The sequence below is a fragment of the Camarhynchus parvulus genome, chromosome 1 (genome assembly GCF_901933205.1).
Source record: "Camarhynchus parvulus chromosome 1, STF_HiC, whole genome shotgun sequence".
In the NCBI taxonomy this organism is placed as follows: Eukaryota; Metazoa; Chordata; class Aves; order Passeriformes; family Thraupidae; genus Camarhynchus; species Camarhynchus parvulus.
Window position 1 is genome coordinate 114,681,490 of NC_044571.1, and position 25,739 is coordinate 114,707,228.

General features: G+C 48.5%; 2 protein-coding genes across 2 annotated transcripts in view; both read left to right on the plus strand.

Annotated features, from left to right (window-relative positions):
* The window catches only part of TIAM1 (TIAM Rac1 associated GEF 1), a 144,831-nt gene extending 138,743 nt beyond the window's left edge, over positions 1-6,088 (plus strand). Inside the window, 4 exon segments of the mRNA XM_030971910.1 lie at positions 87-189; positions 332-419; positions 1,436-1,608; positions 3,828-6,088. Coding sequence (XP_030827770.1) covers positions 87-189; positions 332-419; positions 1,436-1,608; positions 3,828-4,264 — 801 coding nt within the window. The 3' untranslated portion in view covers positions 4,265-6,088.
* LOC115917689 (protein LIAT1-like) lies at positions 1,697-3,820 on the plus strand. Its single transcript, XM_030971922.1, has 2 exons — positions 1,697-3,575; positions 3,627-3,820. Exons 1-2 carry the CDS (start codon positions 3,069-3,071, stop codon positions 3,702-3,704), a joined length of 585 nt encoding a protein of 194 aa, XP_030827782.1. The 5' UTR covers positions 1,697-3,068; the 3' UTR covers positions 3,705-3,820.
* Positions 6,089-25,739: the final 19,651 nt, after the last annotated feature.

Genomic DNA, 25,739 nt, shown 5'->3' on the forward strand with positions numbered 1-25,739 from the left:
CAGCTGGGAGCCCTCAGCACAGAGCACAGCACTGTCTGCCTGCCCCAGGGTGTCTCCTTTCCTGACAGTGTTTGAAATTCTTCCAGGGAGGATCCCACAGAGCCTCAATTTATGAAGACTGGGATCCGTTCCGGTTCCGCCACATGATCCCTTTGGAGGCGCTGCAGGTGCGGGCCCTGGCCAGTGCAGGTAATGTCCCTGGAGGTAAAACCTGCAGTCTGCCAGCCTTGCAGTCGGTGTGTGTGCCCTGGGCACCCTCACTGGGCATGCAGCACATGCTTTGCACTTACATGTGGAGGTACACATGCATTTCTGCTTGCTTTCCCTTTAGATGCAGAGACCAATTCTGTGTGTGAGATTGTCCATGTCAAATCTGAGTCTGAGGGCAGGCCAGAAAGGACATTTCACCTCTGCTGTAGGTAAGTGGGACTCCCTGTTTTCTGTTTTCCTTCACAGCTGCGTCTCTGCATCCCTGCTTGCCTGTGTCTTTCCTCTTGAGGCAATCTGGGAACTGATAAACTGGATCCAGTGTTTACCTTTCCTGCTGTGCCACTGAAGTAAATCCTGGTGCAAACAGATAAATCCCAGCTCAGTTCAAGACCTGAACTGAATTGAATTCACTGGGGGGAGGGTGAGGGATGGGATAACATTCCCCTGAACTGGGGCTGGGCCTCAGTTTCTCACTCTGGGCACCATAAGGACAAAGGTCTGGTTGCTGCACCTGCCAGCAGTTGGGAACTCCTTTCTCCTTTGTTAGGGAGAGTGGGGAGAAGGTGTTCAAACCTAACTTCTGGAAGGTAGAATTTGGTACAACCTCTGAAAAGAACTTGATCAGCTTTGCACCTTTATGGGAAAAGCCTTATTGCAATTTTCCAGTTAAACTGCAGCACTGGATCTTTATGGCAGGTGTTGTGTTCAGCTGGTTCCTTTCGTGGCACCAGGTCCCAACTTCTGCACTCAAATGAACATCCATTGTTGTGGTGGTGGTGTTCGTAGGGCTCAAGGAAGAACTTGGAACTCATGAGGGTCCAACAGAGCTGGTGCCAAGCCAATTCCTACTTCTAGGAAGAGCTGCAGGAGCTGTGCAGTGTGGGTGTGTTGGAGGGACAGATGGACTGAGCACCACTGGATGTGTGCTGGACACAGCCACGTGTGGCTGGCACTGCAGGGAAAGGAAACCTCGAGAGGGCTGAAAGGCTGAATGTTTCATTAATGACCTGGGTGTTGGTTTCCTGTGATGCCCACTGCAGTCACCATGGATGTAGCTTTGCTTTGAAAATACTGAGTTCAGGGGAGTGTTCTCTGGGGAAGCGCCTGCCAGTCGATTTGCACTGTCTTAAATCACAGGAGTGGCCATTATTTACCTCATTTACAGCCAGCTTTTAGCAGTTCCCGAGGGGTAACTCTGCCTTTTGTATTCCCACCTCTTTTTCAGCTCTCCAGAGCACAGGAAGGACTTTCTGAAGGCAGTGCACTCCATCCTGCGGGACAAACACAGAAGACAGCTCCTTAAAACCGAAAGTTTGCCCTCCTCCCAGCAATATGTTCCCTTTGGTGGAAAAAGATTGTGTGCTCTAAAAGGTGCAAGGCCAGCCATGAACAGGGCAGGTACTGTAGGGCTACAGACTTTCAAGATCCCAGTAACCCCAGCAGCGTTGTAGGACACACAGTGGTGTCTGTCGCTTGTATATTAGGATTAGCATTCTCTCCTGGGTATGTAAAAACTGCTGGTTTCCCATGCTTCACTTCCTTGAGAGCCTTAAATTGCCTCTATTTACCTTGCTTTGCACTCGAGGCTCAGCTTCAGAGCAGTGCTTCTGGCCTGGAAGGGAGATGGGATTCCTGGCAGTATCCATTGGCTGTGCACTTTACTCCCGGCTGGGGCTCAGCTGAACAGAGCAGAAGCTGTGTGATCCTTAAAAGCATGTACAAAATTTTGGGGTAACCCAGGCACTTTTGAACTACAATGCACAAGGAAAAACAGCTCCCCTGAGCCTGGTTTGAGGGGGAAGCTGTGGGTGTCCTCCACCTGAGCCTTTCCAGCTCAACTGCTAAAGGGGACATCCTCCTCCTTCCCACATTTGGAGAAGTTAGCACTTGGTACTCTTATTTTTGTAATGGCCTCTCCTAAACCATGGATTTTCCTTTGCAGTTGACTTCAGGGAAAAGCAGGTTTTCATTTTCAGAACTCTAGATGCTGGAGGGAAGAATGATTTGCTTCCAACCCCAAAGTACACGGCACGGCTGCGTGTTTTGTTCTGGTCTGTTGTTTATTTCTTGTTTTGCTCAGTAGATCCAGCAGTGCAGACTGCCAGGCTTTCTGTTCCTCCTCTGACCAGGGCAGGCCAGGCCAGCACCAGCTGAGCCCAGCTTCTCACTCGGGGTGCTGCTGGAGGTGCCAGATCTCCTTTCAGATTGGCTCCGTGGGGCATTTGTGTGATGAGTTCTGCAGAGATTAAAATCCCACCTTGGAGTCCAGACCTCTCCCTACAGATAAAGTTTGCAGCTGCTGAGCCATTGTAATTAATGCACCTTGTGGGGCTCAGGGATGTTAAAATGTGACCTGAACCCCAAGGCAGAGCTGCATAAATTCATGCTGCAGTGCTGAGGTGCTGTTCAGTGCAGGGGAACAAACTCCAGCCTCAGAGCTCTGTGTGTGCCCCTGAGGCACCGTGGTGCCTGCAGGATTTACCCCTGCTTGGGAAGATGTTCTGACGCAGAGGATGGGGATTTGCTAATTGGGCCAGTTGCTGCGTAGATGGAACTTCTGACAGCTCTTCTGGGTTGGGGGATTGGTTTTTGTCCTCACCCAGCAGGGAGGAAGTGAGGAAGGGAGCAGCAGAGCCTGGACAGGGAACGTAATTCCCTGCAGCATCTTCAGCACTGAGGTATGTCTCCTGGGAGAGCTGTAGGAAAGCTGCTCTGATCCCAGATGTCCCTCTGCAAGATTTGAAGCTGTTGGATTTTGTGGTGTGCTGGCAGCAGGGGCTGCGAGTGAGAAGCTGAGCTGAGCAGATGCCCTTGGTGCTGGCTGGCTGTCCAGTGCTCAGGAGGAGCAGCTGAGGGCCATGATCTGTGCCATGGTGGCTCCAGAGGCCATGATCTGTGCCATGGTGGCTCCAGAGGCCGTGATCTGTGCCATGGTGGATCCAGAGGCCGTGATCTGTGACCTGGTGGATCCAGAGGCCGTGATCTGTGACATGGTGGATCCAGAGGCCGTGATCTGTGCCATGGTGGATCCAGAGGCCGTGATCTGTGCCATGGTGGATCCAGAGGCCATGATCTGTGCCATGGTGGATCCAGAGGCTGTGATCTGTGACCTGGTGGATCCAGAGGCCGTGATCTGTGACCTGGTGGATCCAGAGGCCATGATCTGTGACCTGGTGGATCCAGAGGCCATGATCTGTGACCTGGTGGATCCAGAGGCCGTGATCTGTGACCTGGTGGATCCAGAGGCCGTGATCTGTGACCTGGTGGATCCAGAGGCCGTGATCTGTGCCCTGGTGGATCCAGAGGCTGTGATCTGTGACCTGGTGGATCCAGAGGCCGTGATCTGTGGCACTGTGGATCCAGAGGCCGTGATCTGTGACCTGGTGTCAGAGGCCTGTCACCTGGTGGATCCAGAGGCCGTGATCTGTGACATGATGGATCTGAGCAGCAGGAACTCCTCGTGTGGCCTCAGAGGCCTCGTGCTGAGGAGCTGAGGTTCCATGTTCACAGGGAGATGGGAGTGACGGGCCCTGCCCACCGCAGACAGGACTTAGCTTTAGCGCAGAGTTGTGCCGTGTGTAAAACACCTCTGTGGGGTTTTATCTTTGTGTGTGCAGTGTCAGCCCCCAGCAAGTCTCTGGGGAGGAGGAGGCGGCGGCTGGCCCGAAACAGGTTTACCATTGACTCGGAGGCCCTCCACGGCAGCAGCCCCGAGAAAGAGCCCGCGCAGGGAGGGGACACTGACCGCTGGGTCGAGGAGCAGTTCGACCTGGCGCAGTACGAGGAGCAGGAGGACATCAAGGAGACCGACATCCTGAGCGACGACGACGACTTCTGCGAGGCGGCGCTACGCGCGCGAGCTGCGGAGCGGCTGCAGGCCACCTCGCTGCGGCCCGGCCCGCCCGGCGACGCGCACGCCGCCAGGATGGCCCAGCTGAGGAAGCAGGCGGCCCTGCCCGCCATCAACGGCGCCGCCGAGGGCCACGGCGAGGAGGTCATCTGGGTGCGGCGGGAGGACTTTGTGCCCGGCAGGAAGCTCAACACCGAGCTCTGAGGTGTCCCCGAGCCCTCCGTGACCCCGCGGGTCGCGCACTTGCACACACCGCTGCGGCAGCTCTACCGGTCCCAAGCCATGCGGCCACACTCAAAATGCTCAAAAACCGGGAACGAAATGAGCTTGAGGTCCTGTCTTGCGATAACCAAGGGCTTTCACACTACTTTATTTATTCTAAAACAATCAGGGGCTGAAATTGAGTACGGGGAGAAGGTAATCACTGGAAAGCAAGTGACTCTGGGCGTCTTAACCTCTGTGCAGCCAATGGGCTCCGGCAGGAGCGCGAGGACAGAGGGGTTGGTGAAAGCCGTCGGTCGTAGGCTCATCTCCTTCACGAGGAAACTGCCTTTTTAACCTGTACAGTCACTCTGACTCCCTTTCCCTCTCTAAATGTAAGAGAATATTCATGTATTTTAGGAACGTGTGAGGAAAGGTTTGGGATTCATGTCGTGTTCGGTCCTCTTGGTCTGTGGCTGGTCTAATTTAATGTCAATGTTGGAAGCTCTAGTTTTACATACTCTTGTAAAGATGCCAAACTCTCTTGGAAAAGATCCAAATTTAACACTTGAAGAGATATTTTTTTGTATTTTACCTGAGATGCAGGGGCACAAAGGGGTAAGAGATTTAGGGTAGCTCCACGTCTAGGATACGAGGCTAGCTTTTTGCAGAGGGTTAGGAACGGTGGTTTTATATTAAAATATGAACTGGAAAACTCTTATTTAGGTATAACTTTCTTCAGGAAAAGGTTTATTGTATATGTTTGAGACTGGAGTTTAGTTAGCTAGTAAAAAGAATAATAAATAAAATGACGTGACTGAATTGCAGTGGAGCAAAGGGATCTGTGGCGTGCCCTTGCTGGAGCCACAGATGCCTTTGCCCCACTCTCTCTGGCAGAGTTTGGGCTTAGGGGACAGGGAATTCATGGCCAAAAAACTGACCTTGCCCACTCTCCTACTGTGGGTGGAACTAGTGTATTTTAATTCCTTTATAAAAGCTTTTCCACTGCAATAGAGGATCAAAAAAGTTCTACACAGGTAAACTTCTTTAACATTTAAAATCTTTTATTTAAACATCTAAAACAGGGTAAAATGTGACTAAAATCTTGTGGTTTTTAAGTAGACTTCCAAATACAAAACACAAAATAGCACTTTTTTTTTTTTAGGATTTATATAGCTTTCCCCATTGCAGTCTCACCTATAGGAAAAAGAAAAAAAAAAGATTATATGAAATTTTGTTTCATTTTGTCGGTATCTATTGGTGTTTGACACATCACTAGGTACTTTGAGAACCTGAAATTTTATAATAGCCTTAGGATTATATTTTATAAAATCCACTCTGACTATATTTTAAAACATAACAAGAATTATCCCCTCCCCCCAAAACATCCATCACTGTCTGTGTGTCCCAGCTGGCATCCTCCCCTCCCTCCCCTGGTTTCTGGTGCACTATACTTGACTTATGGAAGCTTTCTCTAGTAACTTTTTGCTATCTCCTGGTTTCTTTTGGTAAGAGCTTTAGAAGAGTTTCTACCCCCTTTGTATGATCACCTGGTTGTTTTTGTACCATCACCTGTCAGTGTCCCACGTGCTGGAGGGTTTGGCTGTCCTGGGCTGCTCCCAGAGGATGCAGTCAGCACTCAAATACTGGAAGGCTGGTACTGGGAAGGTACCGTGGCTCTTGTACATAATGTCATGACATGTCTATGTCAAAGGTTCTTATATATTTCTTTTATAAGCTGAAAGAAGGTCTATTTTTATGTTTTTAGTTCTATGAATGGAACGTTGTAAATGCCTGTCGGAAATAAAATACTGGAGGAAAAAAAAACCCAAAAGTGATTGCAGAGAGTGGTGTGTGGAGAGGCCACAGGTGGTGGGGAGCCTGTCACAGGAGGGCTGTGAGGTGGGAAGGGTGGTACCAGGGAAGAGGTCCTGCATTCCCAGCTGGTGCAGCTCGGGAAGGAGCCCCCAGGTAAGGCTCTGCTCGTGTTTTGGTGATGGGACAACTCCCATTTCCCTTATGGCATCCATACCCAGCCATTCCTGCTGCTTTTCTAGCGAAGGAGCCCCCAGGTAAGGCTCTGCTCGTGTTTTGGTGATGGAACAACTCCCATTTCCCTTATGGCATCCATACCCAGCCATTCCTGATGCTTTTCTAGCTCAGGAAGGAGCCCCCAGGTAAGGCTCTGCCCGTGTTTTGGTGATGGAACAACTCCCATTTCCCTTATGGCATCCATACCCAGCCATTCCTGATGCTTTTCCAGGCTGGTCACAAGAAACCTTCAAGTGAGTGCTCCAAAGAACGAGATAAAAAGCAGCAAATTCCCCAAGAATTCCAGTGGCATTGGAGGAGCTCCCCCATCTCTCCATGGCCAGTTCCTTGGCCAGTCCCTCTCCCTCTGGGGCACTGGGTTTGGCCCAGATTTGGGGAGTGTGGTGTGGGTTGGTGTTGGCACAGCAGTGGGCAGCACAGCATGGGCACCCACAGGCAGCACTCTGGGGGATGACAAAAGTGACACGAGGGAAATGGCATTAAAATGGGCTGGGGCGTGTACAGCACTTCCTACGGCATGCCTTGCAGCAGTGCAGGGTTTGCTGCTTCAGCAGGATTATTTTTGGCTTGTGAGGCTGCCAGGCCAATCCAAACCCCTCAGGAAGTCGGGGAAATGGTGAGAAGACCGAGAGCGCCTTGAGAAGAAAGCACACACGTGGTGACGAGTGACACGGGTATGCCAGCTCCACAGCTGGAATGCTTTGGCTTTAACGCTCTGTGCTGCTCCCAGAGCCAGAAACAGAGGACCACGGAGGGGAAATCCTCCTGCAGCTGCCTGTGCAGTTTGCAGAGGTGAGCAGCAGGGCCTTGTTTTTGTGCCAGGCCAGACCCGGGAGTCCCCTGCGGCAGAGAGCTGTGCCAGATGCCAGCTGGCAGGGTCGGTTAATTGATGACCCCTCTGCCACCACACCTTGGTCCAGCAGCCAGGTGGATGCTTCTGGGGAAAACACTGCTTGAAACAAAAGGAAACAATCAGAAATATCACGCTGAAAAATAAAGAGGGCTTGAAATTAATTAATGTTGCAAGAAACAGATCAAAGGCAGAAATTCAGATCCATAAAGCTGCAGAGGGGTGTGAATGGAATATTAAATATGTTCTAGGCTGTCCATGGATGGAGGGCAGGCTCTGAATCAACCTGGGGTGCTCAGAGTGTGGCATTTTCCTGTGGGCACAATGCTGGGGAGATGGAGGGAACCCCAGAGAGGGACACAGAATGTTCTGGACCAGGTGTGCCCAGGGCCCTGGCTGGCTGCAGGGGTTGGGTTGGGGTTAGGATAAGGATTAGGGTTGGTGTAAGGATTAGGGTCAGGCAGCCCTGTGTGCATCCCCCAGACGTGCTGAAGGCTTTTCCTCACTCATCAGAGCTGACACCCCCAGCACAGCACAGCTCAGCTCAGCACCCTGGGATTCCTGAGCGCTCCGGGTGATTCCTGCTGGGCTGGCGTGGTCTGTGCTGTGCCTGGGAGGGCAGTGACCGCTGCCAGGATGAGAATGACCACTGCCAGGACTGGAGTGACCATTGCCGGGGCCGGAGTGACCACTGCCAGGACTGGAGTGACCATTGCTGCCCGGTGCCGACGCTCTCCCTCTCTCTCTCCCATGTAAATCGGGATTCGGTGCCGATGCTCTCCCTCTCTCTCTCCCATGTAAATCGGGATTCGGTGCCGATGCTCTCCCTCTCTCTCTCCCATGTAAATCGGGATTCGGTGCCGATGCTCTCCCTCCCTCTCTCTCCGGTAAATCGGGATTCGGTGCCGATGCTCTCCCTCCCTCTCTCCCATGTAAATCGGGATTCGGTGCCGATGCTCTCCCTCCCTCTCTCTCCGGTAAATCGGGATTCGGTGCCGATGCTCTCCCTCTCTCTCTCCCATGTAAATCGGGATTCGGTGCCGATGCTCTCCCTCCCTCTCTCTCCCCATGTAAATCGGGATTCGGTGCCGATGCTCTCCCTCTCTCTCTCCCATGTAAATCGGGATTCGGTGCCGATGCTCTCCCTCCCTCTCTCTCCCATGTAAATCGGGATTCGGTGCCGATGCTCTCCCTCTCTCTCTCCCATGTAAATCGGGATTCGGTGCCGATGCTCTCCCTCCCTCTCTCTCCCATGTAAATCGGGATTCGGTGCCGACGCTCTCCCTCTCTCTCTCCCATGTAAATCGGGATTCGGTGCCGATGCTCTCCCTCTCTCTCTCCCATGTAAATCGGGATTCGGTGCCGATGCTCTCCCTCTCTCTCTCACCCAGGTAAATCGGGATTCGGTGCCGATGCTCTCCGTCCCTCTCTCTCTCCCATGTAAATCGGGATTCGGTGCCGATGCTCTCCCTCCCTCTCTCTCTCCCATGTAAATCGGGATTCGGTGCCCTTTCCTCCCAGGTAACTCCGGCCCTCTCCGCCGCTCCCGCTCCGTTCCAGCCGCGGCCGGCGGGTGTCCCCCTTGCCCCGCGAATCCCGCCCGGCTCCTGGGAAATCCCAGCGCTTTCCGCTCCTAGCCAGACCCACGAATGGCGAAGGCATTGGGCAGCGGCATCCCCGCTCTGCTGGCGCTGCAGAGCCGTCCCCTGCCATCCCTCCAGGGGCTCTGTGCCTCATTCCATCAGGGAAAGCCATTTCCAGCCATGGGTCCGGCTTCTCTCCCTCTCAGCAGAGATTAAACCCCTCTGATGAGCTCCTCAAGGGGCATTGCGGAGCCCAGGAGCTCTGTGGTTGTCTCAGGGCGGTGAGGATGGCAATGAGCTCAGTGCTGGGGGGGCAGAGGGATGTGGAACAAAGCGTGGATGGAAATGCATTTAGACAGAATCTGCTCTGTCCCCTGCCACAGGTTCCAGGAGAGCACTCAAAAAGCCCTTCAGATCTCCAATCTGAAATTAAAAACTCGAGCAGAGGGGAGGCCATCAGCTCTCTTTGAGGTCACTGCAATACCAGACTATTAGCTGAATTATTTCCAGGGGAAGGAGATTAAAAGAAAGTTACTTGAAAAGATAAGAAAATCCAATCCTCTGCCCCCTCTAACCCTCAGGAGACAGGAGAAAATGAGCAGCTGCTAATGAAGAGATTTTTAAATTACCCTTCTTTGCCTGTCTCCTGTGTAAAAGAACAGAGAAAGAGCTGGTGTTAGAGGAAAAATAAAGCAGGAGTTTCATTCAGTGGTGGGAGACTTAGGGCTGTTTTATTGAGGATATTTAGCTGCCAGACATCCTCCTGCCACCCCTAACAGCAGGTACACCTGGAGTGTGGAGCAGCTCTGAACCCTGTGGAATTAATTCTCTGTCTGCTGTGGGAGAGGCGGTTCCACATCCATGCTCGTGGTGGCAGCCTGGCTCTGTGAGCTGCAGGTGCACAGGAACACAGGAGGAGAATCCTCCTCATCAGCAGGAGCAGAGGAGGAGAACCCCCTGATCCCCAGGAACACAGGAGGAGAACCCCCTGATCCCCAGGAACACAGGAGGAGAGCCCCCTGATCCCCAGGAACACAGGAGGAGAACCCCCTCACCTGTGGGAGCTGCTCTCTTTTTTTTTTTGCCCCTTTTCCCCTGGACTTTGATCCACCCCTGAGCAGCAGAATGAATTTCTCCAGGTGTGATCTGCTGTGCCACCTCTGGAGCCCTGAGCTGACACAGCAGCTCTGAGCTGGAAAGGAGAAGGCTTTAAAATAATTGGAGGTAATGGGCTTAATTACCTTTTAAAAATGTTGTTTTTAATTAACCCTGTCTAAATGATAAATGGTGTGTTAATCTGAGATTACTCTCAGCAAAGTTGTCATAAGCTGCTTTAGTGGGCAGGATGACTGAAACTTGAACTTTTTATAAACGAACTCTGATGTGCTGCAGTGACCAAAGCCCGGCAGAGGGAGATGGATTGGACGCCTGCACACAGAATTTACGGACCACAAGGACACGCTGCAGAAAGCAGAAGGCAAAGAAGATGCTAAAAGAGACTCGCTACATCTTGGAATTTGGAGGAAAAAAGGTACTAAAAATACAGAGTAATTAGCATGGGGAGTGAGAAATAATAACCAATAGAGGAGAGAATACTAATTAGTGAAAGAGAATGATGTCATTTAGAACCAATGAACACAGATTTCTTCTTTTTTTGTTGAAAATAGGGGGAAAGTTGCGTAGCAGCATCCGCGCGGAGGCCGGAATTTTGTCAGCCACACACAGAAACCCTGGCCAGGAATAAAGTCACGCCTGAATTTATGCTGGCAGTGCAAAGGGGGAGTTGGAAGAGGATTTGGTGCCACGGGAGGGTTGAGGCAACCACTCAAAACCTGTCACAAATATATTTATAGGGGCATGAGGAATGAGGGGGCCTTGGCTGTGGGATTGAAGCTGCCCAGAGAGGGGCAGAACCATCCACCAGGAGCTGGGATTTGGATTTGCAGGCAATTCCCCAAGTCTGAGAGTTCAGCAAAAGCTGACAGGCCAAGAAACACTTACAATTAGGAAATAATTGGGTTCTGATTGTGATGCTGTGGATTGTAACATCTGTATTGTCTCACACTCCTCGTGACACTGAAAATGGAATCAAGGCTTTTAAACCCCCTCTCAGGTGCCCCATTTCTGGGTCAGAAAAGGGCATAACCCAACAAAACCACGGGAACTGATGCTGCAGCATCCCAGGGACAGCTCCTTGTGGGGCCACAGCACAGCCCAACCCAGACACAGCAGCACAAGAGGGGGAAAACGCCTCAGAAAGGCTCTGTAAGCAATGAAAGAAACAGCTGGAGGTTTCCTAATCGCTGCAGCCACAAATGGAAGCAAAATGACTAATCAGGAGCCTATTGATGGCCACACAATTCACAATAATCATTCCAGCTGCCTTCTCCTGCCTGGGAAAGAAGCCTGGAGGAGGCAGGATGAGGTAGAACTGGAGAATTTTCCTTGGATGGTGTTTAGTGTAAGCACCTTTTTAAATCTTGGGTGTGGTTTTTTTGGGGTTTTTTTTTGTTCGGTTTTTTTTGGTTTTTTTGGTTTTTGTTCTTTTGGGTTTCTTTTTGGTTTGGTTTTGGGGTTTTTTGTTTCAACGTCTAATTTCGTTTATCAGCAAACCCAAAGTTTATTTGTAAAGGCAAATCTCTTTTTCCATTCACCAACCAGTGGAACCCTTCCCACTGTTTCTTTTCTCTCCCAGTGCTGGTCTCACCTCCCAGCAGCCCCGCAGCTGCTTTGGAAAGACAAATCCACCGTTCCTGTCACACCCTTTCCTTTCTGAGCTGTGAAAATATCCAGAGAGGCAAGTGATGGTCCAGGGGGCAGAGCAGCCTCTCAACACCCTCAGGAAGGGTTCTGCCTGCTCAGGAGGCACAGAGAGGGGCTGCAGCTCTGCCTGTGCCCCTCACAGAATGCTGATAAAATGGGATTTTTGACAAGAAGGATTTTCCTGGGCGCCAACCACAGCGACATCAGAGGCTCTGAACCAATTTGCTTTTTTTTGTCAACTAGATAAAGATATTAAGTTAATGCCTTTTGTTCCTCGACAGGCTGTTTTAGGCAGCGGACAGAATTAATTGTGTTGACATAATGGATTTATTGTTTCAACAAAACGCCTGTCTGTTCTCACGCAGCGGATAAGGGACTTGACAAAACCAATTGTGGTACCAGGGGGTTCTTATAAAGCTGAATTATCAGCCTGATAAAACACCACTGGTGTAAAGGGCAGCCTGGAGGGAAGGGCAGGGCCTGTGAGGCAGTGCCTGCCCCAGCCAGGGTTTCTTTTGGGATGAAGGCTCTGTGCTCCCTGCTCATGCACACCCCTGAGCACTGCATTAAGTTTATTCTGCTTCCTCCCCTTCTCCCCCAAAAAATGTGCTTTTCTTGTCAAAAGCTCTTAGTGCCCCTGAGAGAGAGGGGAATCACGTCTGCTGAGGTGGCAGGGCAGGTTTGTTTTCATTTGCTGGAGCCAGAAACAGCAAATGAAAATAAACAGTCAGTTCCTTCACACCTGGGACAGAGGCTGGACACAGTTAAAGAACAAAGCAGGGATTTATTAAAATGGCTTCAAAGGATCCACCTTGGGCAGCACAAGAGCCCAGCCAGATGGACCCAAAATGGTCACAAATTGGACAACTAGTCACAAATTTTCACCCTTTGATAAGTTTTGGTCCATTTCCATAGTGGGGTTCAGTGTCCCATTCCAGCTCCAGGTTCTGCAGTCCCATCCTCTCAGGTTGCTCTCCTCAATTTGCCATTTTTTACACTTTTTGGGCTGAAGCTGCAGCGGTGTCCCTGGTTCTGGGGCTGGGAAAGGATTGATTGGTGTGACTGAGCTGTGAGGAGAGCTGCTGACACTTTATATGGAGTTCAGAGTTCCATACCAATGCAGTGCAGAGTCTGGGAAATAGGAAAGTTGAAACTTGCATCCCCCAAATCCAATGTGATCTCCTCTGAGTTAGGGATTTACGTTTTTGTGGAGCTGTGCAGCACGAAGAGAGAAATCATGCAGGCTCTACGTGGAGTGCCCCATGCACAGCAAAAAGGGAGAGCAAACAGCCCATCACCATCAGTCTCTGTATCAAAGCCCTTCTGGTTCTGCAGGGCAAAACATCCCAGCAAAAGGTCTGAAGAGTCAGCAGGGGTGAAAATCCTCTGTGGAGCCCGTGAGCAACATCCCTCTCTGGCCATCAGTGCTGCCACTCCTTCTTTTGGAAGGACCTTGGAAGGAGCAACAAACAACTCAGGGAATCCTTTTCGGCTAAGGGTTGGAATTTGGGTAACTTGGAAGCAGCAATCAACAGAAGCATGGGCAGTGCTAGAACCGTGAGGTTAAAATCTCCAGGAGCTGCTGGAACTGGGGCACTCAGCCTTGAGTAGCTCATGGAGAATTATGCTTTGTGAGATTCTTGGGCACGCTCGGAGCGCGGGGAGAAGCGGATTTTGGGGCAGCAAATTCCCCCAGCCTGGCAATGCCACAGCCTTGCAAAGCCCAAGCAGTGCATCACATAAAAACTCTTCAATGAATCCTTAGCCAAAACCTCAGCCTCTCTGTGCATGGCTAATGGAGCTCTGCCAGGGCTTGCCGTGTAATCAATACAGCAAATGGGGTTTGTTGTATTGATTATATTGATACAGCATCAGGAGCTGCTCCTGGCGCTCCCGAGAGCCCAGGCTTGGGATGCAGGGCCTGCAGGTGTGTTCTTGGCAAGCACACCTGTGCTGTGCATGCACGTGTCCGTATAGAGATATAAATTTAAACCGGCAAAAATAAAAATTCTACATTAAAAAAAAAATTAGAAAAAAAATAGAGAAAAAAGAAAAGAATTTAGAATTAAAAGATTCTAAATTCAGAATCAGCAGCCAGCTCCTTTGCTGTTTCCTCACGGAGTCCTGCCCTGGGCTCTCTCCATCCCTCCTATGGCACTCCTGGAGTGTAATTCCCCCCAAAAAGGGGGGTGAAAGGGCAAATTTCCTTACCCTTGCCATTTGAGCTGGGGGAAGACTTTTTTCCCTCCTGCAGGAACTCCAACTGACACCAGTGCCTGTCTGCACTTCATATTTTTTAATCTCTTTTCAGGCTGTCTGTGCTAATAATAATTATACTAATACTAATACTACTTATTATTATTATTATTGTTGTTGTTGTCATTGTTGTTGTATATTATAGAATATGATATAAAATAATGTAATAATAATAACAATAATAATAGCAGCACAGGCAGCTATATAGTATATTCTATATATTATATATAGAATGTATATTATTATTATTAATAATAATAATAATAATAATTATTATTATTATTATTATTAATAATAATTTTTTGTTATTTTTGCAGTGCATAGCGTGTATTTTTCTCCCACCTTTCCACACTTATGGTTTGGTTTGCTGCTTGGCCCCCTCTGGTCCAGGCACATCCTATGAAGGGAGCATTATCCCAGGCTGTGCTCCCTTTGGGATTTATCTGAAGGCAAACCCTGCTCAATTATGGTGCTGCATTATTAACAGGCCATATGGAAATTCCTGCACTCCTGGGCTTTCTCAAAGGGGAAATATTTTCATTTTCTTGGGTTGTTTGGAGTTTTGTTCGTTTTGTTTTGCCTTTTTTCAGTTTGTGTTTGTTTTGCTTTGCTTATTTCGATTTTTGGGGGTTTTTTTTTTTGTTTGTTTCAGTTTTTGTTAGTTTTGTTTCGCTTTTTTCAGTGTTGTGTTTGTTTTGCTTGTTTCAGTTTTTGTGTTTATTTTGCTCATTTCAGTTTGTGTTAGTTTTGCTTTGCTTGTTTCAATTTTTTGTTTGTTTTGCTTCGCTTCTCTCAGTTTCCTGTTTGTTTTCCTAGGGTTTTTAGCGGTTTGCTGCTGTTTCGCACTGCTGCAGGCACAGAGGCTGCCCCGTGCGTGCCTCCCCACCCCTGGAGGATTTGGGGAGCAATTTTGGGGTGACCCTGTCTCCCTCGTGCAGGACCTGGCCCCAGCCCATGGACAGGGCATTGCTGCTCGCTGGCGCTGCCCGGGCGGGTGGAAGGCTCAGCTCTGGGCAGAATTAAGGATGGAAAAGGGTTGGAAATGGGTTGTGCTTCCCTGGGGGGAGACGTGGGGCTTTCACTTGGCCTGGCCTCTCTGCTGTAATAAATAATGTTCTCCTTGGGCTCCAGCAGAGCATCCTTGGGCTCCAGGAGAACATCCTGGGGCTCCAGGAGAACATCCTGGGGCCGCAGGAGAACATCCTAGGGTTACAGGAGAACATCCTGGGGTTACAGGAGAACATCCTGGGGTTACAGGAGATTAGGTTACAGAAATTGGTTACAGAGAAATCTGGTTACGGAGAATTGGGGTTACAGGAGATTTTCGGAGGAGATCCTTGGGCTGCAGGAGAACATCCTGGGGCTGCAGGAGAACATCCTGGGGCTGCAGGAGAACATCCTGGGGCTGCAGGAGAACATCCTGGGACTCCAGGAGAACATCCTGGGGCTGCAGGAGAACATCCTGGGGCTGCAGGAGAACATCCTGGGGCTGCAGGAGAACATCCTGGGGCTGCAGGAGAACATCCTGGGGCTGCAGGAGAACATCCTGGGGTTACAGGAGAACATCCTGGGGTTACAGGAGAACATCCTGGGGCTGCAGGAGAACATCCTGGGGTTACAGGAGAACATCCTGGGGCTGCAGGAGAACATCCTGGGGCTGCAGGAGAACATCCTGGGGTTACAGGAGAACATCCTGGGGTTACAGGAGAACATCCTGGGGTTACAGGAGAACATCCTGGGGCTGCAGGAGAACATCCTGAGGCTCCAGGAGAACATCCTGGGGCTGCAGGAGAACATCCTTGGGCTCCAGGAGAACATCCTGGGGCTGCAGGAGAACATCCTGGGGCTGCAGGAGAACATCCTGGGGCTGCAGGAGAACATCCTGGGGCTGCAGGAGAACATCCTTGGGCTCCAGGACAACATCCTGGGGCTGCAGGAGAACATCCTTGGGCTCCAGGACAACATCCTGGGGCTGCAGGAGAACATCCTGGGGCTGCAGGAGAACATCCTGGGGCTGCAGGAGAACATCCTGGGGCTGCAGGAGAACATCCTGGGGCTGCAGGAGAACATCCTGGGGTTACAGGAGAACATCCTGGGGCTGCAGGAGAACATCCTGGGGCTGCAGGAGAACATCCTGGGGTTACAGGAGAACATCCTGGGGTTACAGGAGAACATCCTGGGGTTACAGGAGAACATCCTGGGGTTACAGGAGAACATCCTGGGGTTACAGGAGAACATCCTGGGGTTACAGGAGAACATCCTGGGGCTGCAGGAGAACATCCTGGGGTTACAGGAGAACATCCTGGGACTGCAGGAGAACATCCTGGGGTTACAGGAGAACATCCTGGGGCTGCAGGAGAACATCCTGGGGTTACAGGAGAACATCCTGGGGCTGCAGGAGAACATCCTGGGGCCGCAGGAGAACATCCTGGGGTTACAGGAGAACACCCTGGGGCTGCAGGAGAACATCCTGGGGTTACAGGAGAACATCCTGGGGTTACAGGAGAACACCCTGGGGTTACAGGAGAACATCCTGGGGTTACAGGAGAACATCCTGGGGTTACAGGAGAACATCCTGGGGTTACAGGAGAACATCCTGGGATGCAGGAGAAATCCTGGATGCAGGAGAAATCTGGGATCCAGGAGAACATCCTGTCCAGAATGGGAGATCCTTTCAGTATCACCTCTGTCACAGCCCAGAGGAGAAGACGGAGGGGTTTGTGAGGGAGACACTCCTGCCTTGGGCTGGAAAAGCTCTGCTCGGCGTGAGGCTGTGTGAAACATGAACACAAGCCATGAAAATAGAACACAGCAAGCGCACAAAGGGCTGCAGGGACAACGGCAGTGAGAGGTGACAATTTGGGCGCTGGGGAGCCAGGGGGACAGGCAGCACTGCCACCAGGAGCCAGCTGCATCCCCGAGGGTTCCCTGGGGAACAGCCAGGAGGAGCCAGGACGAGCACACACGGCAGGTGCCTCTCCTGGGACACTTTGGGAATCCTCTCTTCAGGGAAGGGATGGATCCCAGAGAGAATTCCTGAACAGCAGCCTCTAAAGGATGGATTCCAGAGGGATTTCCCAGAGCAGCCTCTAAAGGATGGATCCAGAGGGATTTCCTGAACAGCGGCCTCTAAAGGATGGATCCAGAGGGATTTCCCAAACAGCCTCTAAAGGATGGATCCAGAGGGATTTCCCAAACAGCCTCTAAAGGATGGATCCAGAGGGATTTCCCAAACAGCCTCTAAAGGATGGATCCAGAGGGATTTCCCAAACAGCCTCTAAAGGATGGATCCAGAGGATTTCCCAAAAGCAGCCTCTAAAGGATGGATCCAGAGGGATTTCCCAAAGCAGCCTCTAAAGGATGGATCCAGAGGGATTTCCCAAACAGCCTCTAAAGGATGGATCCAGAGGGATTTCCCAAACAGCCTCTAAAGGATGGATCCAGAGGGATTTCCCAAACAGCCTCTAAAGGATGGATCCAGAGGGATTTCCCGAACAGCCTCTAAAGGATGGATCCAGAGGGATTTCCCAGAGCAGCCTCTAAAGGATGGATCCAGAGGGATTTCCTGAACAGCCTCTAAAGGATGGATCCAGAGGGATTTCCCAGAGCAGCCTCTAAAGGATGGATCCAGAGGGATTTCCCAGAGCAGCCTCTAAAGGATGGATCCAGAGGGATTTCCCAAACAGCCTCTAAAGGATGGATCCAGAGTACCTCTAGGATGGATCCAGAGGGATTTCCCAGACAGCCTCTAAAGGATGGATCCAGAGGGATTTCCCAAACAGCCTCTAAAGGATGGATCCAGAGGGATTTCCCAAACAGCCTCTAAAGGATGGATCCAGAGGGATTTCCCAAACAGCCTCTAAAGGATGGATCCAGAGGGATTTCCTGAACAGCAGCCTCTAAAGGATGGATCCAGAGGGATTTCCCAAAGCAGCCTCTAAAGGATGGATCCAGAGGGATTTCCCAGAACAGCCTCTAAAGGATGGATCCAGAGGGATTTCCCAGAGCAGCCTCTAAAGGATGGATCCAGAGGGATTTCCCAGAACAGCCTCTAAAGGATGGATCCAGAGGGATTTCCCAAACAGCCTCTAAAGGATGGATCCAGAGGGATTTCCCAAACAGCCTCTAAAGGATGGATCCAGAGGGATTTCCCAGAGCAGCCTCTAAAGGATGGATCCAGAGGGATTTCCCGAAGCAGCCTCTAAAGGATGGATCCAGAGGGATTTCCCAAACAGCCTCTAAAGGATGGATCCAGAGGGATTTCCCAAACAGCCTCTAAAGGATGGATCCAGAGGGATTTCCCAAAGCAGCCTCTAAAGGATGGATCCAGAGGGATTTCCCAAACAGCCTCTAAAGGATGGATCCAGAGGGATTTCCTGAACAGCAGCCTCTAAAGGATGGATCCAGAGGGATTTCCCGAAGCAGCCTCTAAAGGATGGATCCAGAGGGATTTCCCAAACAGCCTCTAAAGGATGGATCCAGAGGGATTTCCCAAACAGCCTCTAAAGGATGGATCCAGAGGGATTTCCCAAACAGCCTCTAAAGGATGGATCCAGAGGGATTTCCCAAACAGCCTCTAAAGGATGGATCCAGAGGGATTTCCCAAAGCAGCCTCTAAAGGATGGATCCAGAGGGATTTCCCAGAGCAGCCTCTAAAGGATGGATCCAGAGGGATTTCCTGAACAGCAGCCTCTAAAGGATGGATCCAGAGGGATTTCCTGAACAGCCTCTAAAGGATGGATCCAGAGGGATTTCCCAAACAGCCTCTAAAGGATGGATCCAGAGGGATTTCCCAAACAGCCTCTAAAGGATGGATCCAGAGGGATTTCCCAAACAGCCTCTAAAGGATGGATCCAGAGGGATTTCCCAAAGCAGCCTCTAAAGGATGGATCCAGAGGGATTTCCCAAACAGCCTCTAAAGGATGGATCCAGAGGGATTTCCCGAACAGCAGCCTCTAAAGGATGGATCCAGAGGGATTTCCCAAACAGCCTCTAAAGGATGGATCCAGAGGGATTTCCTGAACAGCAGCCTCTAAAGGATGGATCCAGAGGGATTTCCCGAGAGCAGCCTCTAAAGGATGGATCCAGAGGGATTTCCTGAGCAGCCTCTAAAGGATGGATCCAGAGGGATTTCCCAAACAGCCTCTAAAGGATGGATCCAGAGGGATTTCCCAGAGCAGCCTCTAAAGGATGGATCCAGAGGGATTTCCCAAACAGCCTCTAAAGGATGGATCCAGAGGGATTTCCCGAGCAGCCTCTAAAGGATGGATCCAGAGGGATTTCCCGAACAGCCTCTAAAGGATGGATCCAGAGGGATTTCCTGAACAGCAGCCTCTAAAGGATGGATCCAGAGGGATTTCCCCAACAGCCTCTAAAGGATGGATCCAGAGGGATTTCCCGAACAGCCTCTAAAGGATGGATCCAGAGGGATTTCCTGAACAGCCTCTAAAGGATGGATCCAGAGGGATTTCCTGAACAGCAGCCTCTAAAGGATGGATCCAGAGGGATTTCCCTGCACACCCCTGGCTGCGGCCATCCCCCTCTTCCTGAGGCTTCCATGGCCGTTTTTCACCCAGGAGACACAAACCAAAGGCAGCTGCTCACAGGATGCCCCAAAATGCCCCACTTTAGCCCCAGGAGCAGTGAGGACGCGGCACAAAGGCCCAGGGTGGCTGAGGCGTTGGGTGATTTCTGATTTCGTTCCTCTCCCACCCCTGCCTGCCCCCAGTGGGCTGGGAGAAGCTGGGGCAGGCTCCTCAGCGGGAGGAGGTCTCTGGAAGATGATGGAGCCAGGAAAGCCGAATTTTCCAAATGCCTGGAAAGAGAAGCACAAGGACTCCTCATGCATGGGAAATCTTTTGCACAGGGGATTCTTGCAGGTATTTCAGTACAATAATCGCTACCTCTGCTCAAATAGATTAATCTGGGCTGGGAGGGACCTTGGAGCTCATGGCATTCCAGCCCTGCCGTGGCAGGGATACTTTCCTCTACGCCAGGATGCTCCAGGCTGGCCTTGCACACTTCCAGGGATGCAGGGGCAGCCACAGCTTCTCTGGACACCTACCAATTCCCACCCTCACAGGGAATTCCTTCCCAAAATCCCATCCAAACCCTTCTCTTTCCTTCTGCAGCCATTCCCTGTGTCCTGCTGCCCCAAGCCCTTGCAAACAGCCTCTCTCCATTTTTCCTGCAGCACCTGAAACCCTCATTGTCTTTCTGAGGGACTCGTGATTGCCTGCACATTCTGTGCTGTTTTGGGATAATGAGAATTCCTATTCATCTGCAGTCTTCCATGGCAATTTGTAACAACCTCCAAGAACAGGAGGCTCGTTTGAGATGTGCACTGATAGTGCAGAACAAAAGATTTAGATAAGGATTATTTGGGACACTGCAGGGAAGGGCTTGGAAGTTGAGGGCTCTGCTTTTCCTCCCCACATTGCTCATCCTCTCCATCCCTCTCCAGCCCCTGCCTTGGGTTGCTGTCCTTGGAGCTGCTCGAGAAGTTGTCACTGGGCAAGGACAGTGCTGCAGAACCACCATGGAAAGGAACCTGGCCTGCCTGGGTTGGCAGAGCAACTCCCTGGCCCTGCTTTCCTGCAGAGGGGGAATCGTGGGGTAATGACACCTGTGTCACAAATCTATTTATAGATTTTTTTAATTTTTAATTTTATTTTTATTCTAATTTATATATATATTTATATATTAACATATATAAATATTATGTTTATTAAAATATTAAATACAATCTCTTATTTATTATAAATGATAAATTTATAATAAACTTAAAATATATATTTATCTATTGATATAAATATATCTGTATATTTTTACGTGTTTTATATATATGCATTTATATATATCTTTAGATATATAATAGATAATTATCTATTATCTATTATATTATATAGATGGATAGATTTTTTATAATATAATATAATATAATATAATATAATATAATATAATATAATATAATATAATATAATATAATATAATATAATATAATATAATATAATATAATATAATATAATATAATATAATATAATATAATATAATATATAGAAGATATATTATGTATTTTATTTTTATATATTATACCTAAAATATCTGCTATACATATAAATATATAGAAAATCTTTTTATATATTTATATGCATATTTTATAGAATAAAATAGAATCAATTATTTGATCATATAAATGTAGAAATGCAGAATCAAGACAGATGAGAGCTGCCATGGGTGTGAACCTGGTTCCCATTTAATCTTCCATTTCATGACAGGAGCCAGCACTATTGATTTTTCCTAAGGCATTTGACCAAAAGGGAATTATTATTTTTTCTTTTAATCAGCAGAGGAAAGTGATTTTTATTTAAATAATTGCAGTGGGACTTGTTGGCATTGCCAGAAGAGGCAACCTTGCTGTTGCTATTGGATAGCAAAGCGCTTGAGGAGCCTTTCAGGGCAGAGGGGCTGTTACCGTGGGACAATCCATTTGTTGTTCCCTCCCAGGGACAGAGTGGGGTTCTTGGGGTGTCTGTGCGTGGGGAAGCCATTCCCTGTGCCAGCCCTCCCCAGCAGGAACGGCAGGAATGCTGCACACAAGAGCCTGGGGACCTGTGAGAAGAGAAAATGAAAGGTAACTGGTGGTGGTGTAACCTCCAGGGGGCTGGAGCCACAGATGACAGGGTTTGTGCAGAGATGGGAAACTCCTAATCAAATCTGCTTGGGCAATATCCATCTGAGGGTTCAGCTCTCTCTGAGCCAAGGGCTTCAGGGAGCTGAGCCTCTGAAGCTCTTTGGCCACTACAAACATCCTATTTTGGAGCTGTGTCCCTGCTCCCAGCCTGGAAAATGTCTCAGAGCCATAATTTTAGGACTTTTTTAGGTCCAAACGCACAGAATGAAAGTGCCTGCAGCTCTCACCCTCTCTGGAGAGGAGCAAGGGAGGAGGGCAGAGCTCCAAGCAGGAAAACTCAGAGGGTGCACGGAAAAGTTGGAAACTGACTTCAGGGGTATAAATTCCTTAACACAGAGGGAATGGGGGGAAAAGGGAAAGGTGAAATGATGCCTGCACATATTTGTTTTCCAGCACACCAGTAGGATCCCGTGGCTGACAGGGAGCTGTGACGAGCTACTCACAGGCAGTTTGATATTTCCCCTTAATGCAATGACATGCCTGAATGCAGAGAAGAACAGCTAATGAGATTCCTGCCTTGCCCCTTTCCTGTGTTTTAATTATAAACAAGCAGACGCAATTCATAACATCAAATAAGATTTCCCCACATTTCCTTCCAAAAACGGTTTTGAGCAAGATAAGGCACTTTAAATTTAATCCTTCCAAGAATGCACAAACACTGAATCCCTGATGCAGAACACAATCTTACCACGAGTTTATGTGGAAGCTTAATGCTTTTGTAAATTAATCAATAACACGGTTAAATTATATTTGCTCAGCTAATTATTTTCTGTGTCCTGTGAATTAGAAGTGCATCAGTCCCAGGGAGAAACCAGCCCTGCAGCTTGTGCCCCGTTGGTGTTTGCCTGCTGGTGCATCATTGAAGTGTTTGTTTGTTCTGCTGGGCTGGCAGCTTTTCCTTTGCTGCTGCAGTGCCAGCCAGGGCGCTGCAATGGTAATTCCATTTTTCTTTCCTGTGTTGACCCTGCTAAATCCATCCCAGGAGGGAAATGCTGTGCATTTCTAGGCTCTCCTCCAAACCCCCCTTGGGAGAGCAGGGTTTCACCCCCTGGGAAACCCTGGGGACATTTTTGATGCTGGGGAAGGACCTTCAGTGGGTTCCCAGTGATTTTGAAGGGCGCAGCTCCCAGCAGGGGTGGGTGAGATGATGTTCAGGGGCTCCTTCTGACCTGAACTGTTCTGTGATTCCAGGTATTTGGTTATCCAAGAAATTTCCCCACTCACTTTTCCTGAAGCCCTGTGCCCAGCAGTGGCTGCAGCAGGCAAACCCAAAAGGACAAGCCAGGGCTCCAAGGGCCAGAAGCAGCAGGAGAGGACCCCTGCCTTCCCTTTTTCCATGTTTTCCATGTTTTCATGGGCAGCAGCCAGATGCAGAGGTTGGGTAAGTCACTGGATATGAAAGAAAAACTGAATGTGGAAAGATTTGTAGGATGCTTCTGACTTTGCCTCCCCTCCTAGCCATGGTTTTGCACACACAAACACACCTGGGTCCCATAAAATATTCCCTGAAAATGGGACTTTTCTCCCTTTTCTGTCCCTGGCATGCCAGGAGCTGGACATTCAGCACCTGTGCCTTTGCTTTCTGCTTTTGAGGAGACATAAATGGCAAGGGAAAAAGGAAGTTCAGATGAACAGCAGCAGGCTTGGGTTTCAATATCCAGCTGGCTATAGCCTAAATTGTTCTTTTGCTGTGTAACAAATTAGGTTTTCTCTTAACATAATGGAGCTCAATTTGGCCACAGAAGGATCCTGGTTTATGCCTGGGTTTTTATTTCCCATGCTAGGGCACACTCAGAGATTGGGCTGGATATTTCGTGCATACATTCATAGCTAGCAGAATTTGTAAAAAGGACCTGCTGTTTTCTGTCTGATTGGGGTTTTTTTTTTTTTCCCTTAGATTTTTACCTGTGGTTTCTGTTGTTCTGGTTTTCACAGTTCTCCTCACCTGGCATTTTCCAGGAAAGAAAAAAGACAAGAACTCTTCGATGGGCAGTTCACCTTCTTGCCATAAATCCAAAGGGGTTTTGTTTTGTTTTCCTAAACAGAAGTGGTGTTTTTCTGGACTATTTGTGCAGGTCTGGCTCCCTCAGCTCCCGGGGCTTCCCACTGCAAATCCCCAACACGGGCAAATTGCTGATTTCTGCAGAGGAAAACAGTTTGTTAGGTGGCCCAAATGCCATGCTGAGGAGCTGCATGTGCAGTCCTTGGAGCAGGAGGGGATCTCTGGAATCCTGCCTGTTCCCACAGCTCCATGTGCAGCAAAAGGAGCGTCTAGAGGTGTAAAAAAAAAAACCAACAATTTATATATATATATAAAAATTATATCTATTTATTTATATATATATATATATATAAAATATATATAAATATATAAATAAAATTCCTGATTTCCGCACACAGCTAAGGGCAGGGCTTGGGGCTCTTTATTATTAATTTTTAAATAATTACTCCCATGCAGAGCACTTGCCTCAGAAGGGACATTTATCCCCAGTGGCTCTGGCTGCTTCCAGCTCTTCCAGAGGGATTCAAGGTCTGGCAGAAAGGAAAGAGAACCTGCCTTGGCCTCTTGCTGCTCTTTGCTGTGGCTGGGGGCTCAGCCACCCCAGTGGGCTCTGGATGTTATATCTAGAAAAACAATATTATTTTGGTAGTACCTTGGCTAACTTTGAGAGTAACTTGGGTTATTTTTATAGTGCCTTGGATTATTTTGAGAGTAAGTTGGGTTATTTTGGAAGTACTTTGGTTATTTTGATAGTGCCCTGGATTATTTTTGTAGTGCTTTGTGTTATTTTGGTAATACTGTGGGTTATTTTGGTATTAACTTTGGTTATTTTGGCAGTAACTTGGGTTATTTTGGAAGTACTTCGGTTATTTTGGTAGTACCTTGTGTTATTTTGGTAGTACCTTGTGTTATTTTTGTAGTGCTTTGTGTTATTTTGGTAGTACTTTGGGTTATTTTGATAGTACCTTGTGTTATTTTGATAGTATTTTGGGTTATTTTGATAGTACCTTGTGTTATTTTGATAGTACTTTGGTTATTTTGTTAGTGCCTTGTGTTATTTTGATAGCAACTTGGGTTATTTTAATAATAACTTGGGTTATTTTGTTAGTGCTTTGGTTATTTTGGTAGCAGCTTTGGTTATTTTGTTAGTGCTTTGGTTATTTTGTTAGTACTTTGGTTATTTTGGCAGTGCTTTGGTTATTTTGTTAGTACTTTGGTTATTTTGGCAGTGCTTTGGTTATTTTGTTAGTGCTTTGGTTATGTTGGCAGTGCTTTGGTTATTTTGGTGGTGCTTTGGTTATTTTGGTGGTGCTTTGGTTATTTTGTTAGTGCTTTGGTTATTTTGGCAGTGCTTTGGTTATTTTGGTAGCAGCTTGGGTTATTTTGTTAGTGCTTTGGTTATTTTGTTAGTGCTTTGGTTATTTTGGTAGCAGCTTTGGTTATTTTGTTAGTGCTTTGGTTATTTTGGTGATGCTTTGGTTATGTTGGCAGTGCTTTGGTTATTTTGTTAGTGCTTTGGTTATTTTGTTAGTGCTTTGGTTATTTTGGTAGCAGCTTGGGTTATTTTGTTAGTGCTTTGGTTATTTTGGTAGCAGCTTTGGTTATTTTGTTAGTGCTTTGGTTATTTTGTTAGTGCTTTGGCTATTTTGTTAGTGCTTTGGTTATTTTGGTAGCAGCTTGGGTTATTTTGTTAGTGCTTTGGTTATTTTGGTAGCGCTTTGGTTATTTTGTTAGTGCTTTGGTTATTTTGTTAGTGCTTTGGTTATTTTGTTAGTGCTTTGGTTATTTTGGTGGCTTTGGTTATTTTGTTAGTGCTTTGGTTATTTTGGTAGTGCTTTGGCTATTTTGTTAGTGCTTTGGTTATTTTGTTAGTGCTTTGGTTATTTTGTTAGTGCTTTGGCTATTTTGTTAGTGCTTTGGTTATTTTGTTAGTGCTTTGGCTATTTTGTTAGTGCTTTGGTTATGTTGGCAGTGCTTTGGTTATTTTATTAGTGCTTTGGTTATTTTGGTAGTGCTTTGGAATAGCTTTTTGTGTGCTGAGGCTCTGCTCCTGCCTCGGGGTGCATTTTGTGTGACAAACAGCAATAAGTGGCTCGAGATTACCCCACGGTATGGAATCCTGCTGCAATGAAGAGCTGAGCTAAGCAGCTGAGGGGTTTGGGGTTTTTTTTCTGCCTGGGAAAGAAGGGATAACAGTGAATAAAGACAAGATAATAACGGCTTAAAAGAAAAGCATTCACTCAGGGATTGATTTACTGTAGGCTTAATGGAGGGTTGCC

What these genes read in the sequence shown, in the direction of transcription:
- LOC115917689 (XM_030971922.1), top strand. Translation starts at nt 3,069, where the DNA reads ATGATCTGTGCCATGGTGGCTCCAGAGGCCATGATCTGTGCCATGGTG. An exon ending in GTGGCACTGTGGATCCAGAG is followed by an intron (nt 3,576 to 3,626) that starts GCCGTGATCTGT and finishes GTGGATCCAGAG; the next exon opens with GCCGTGATCTGTGACATGAT.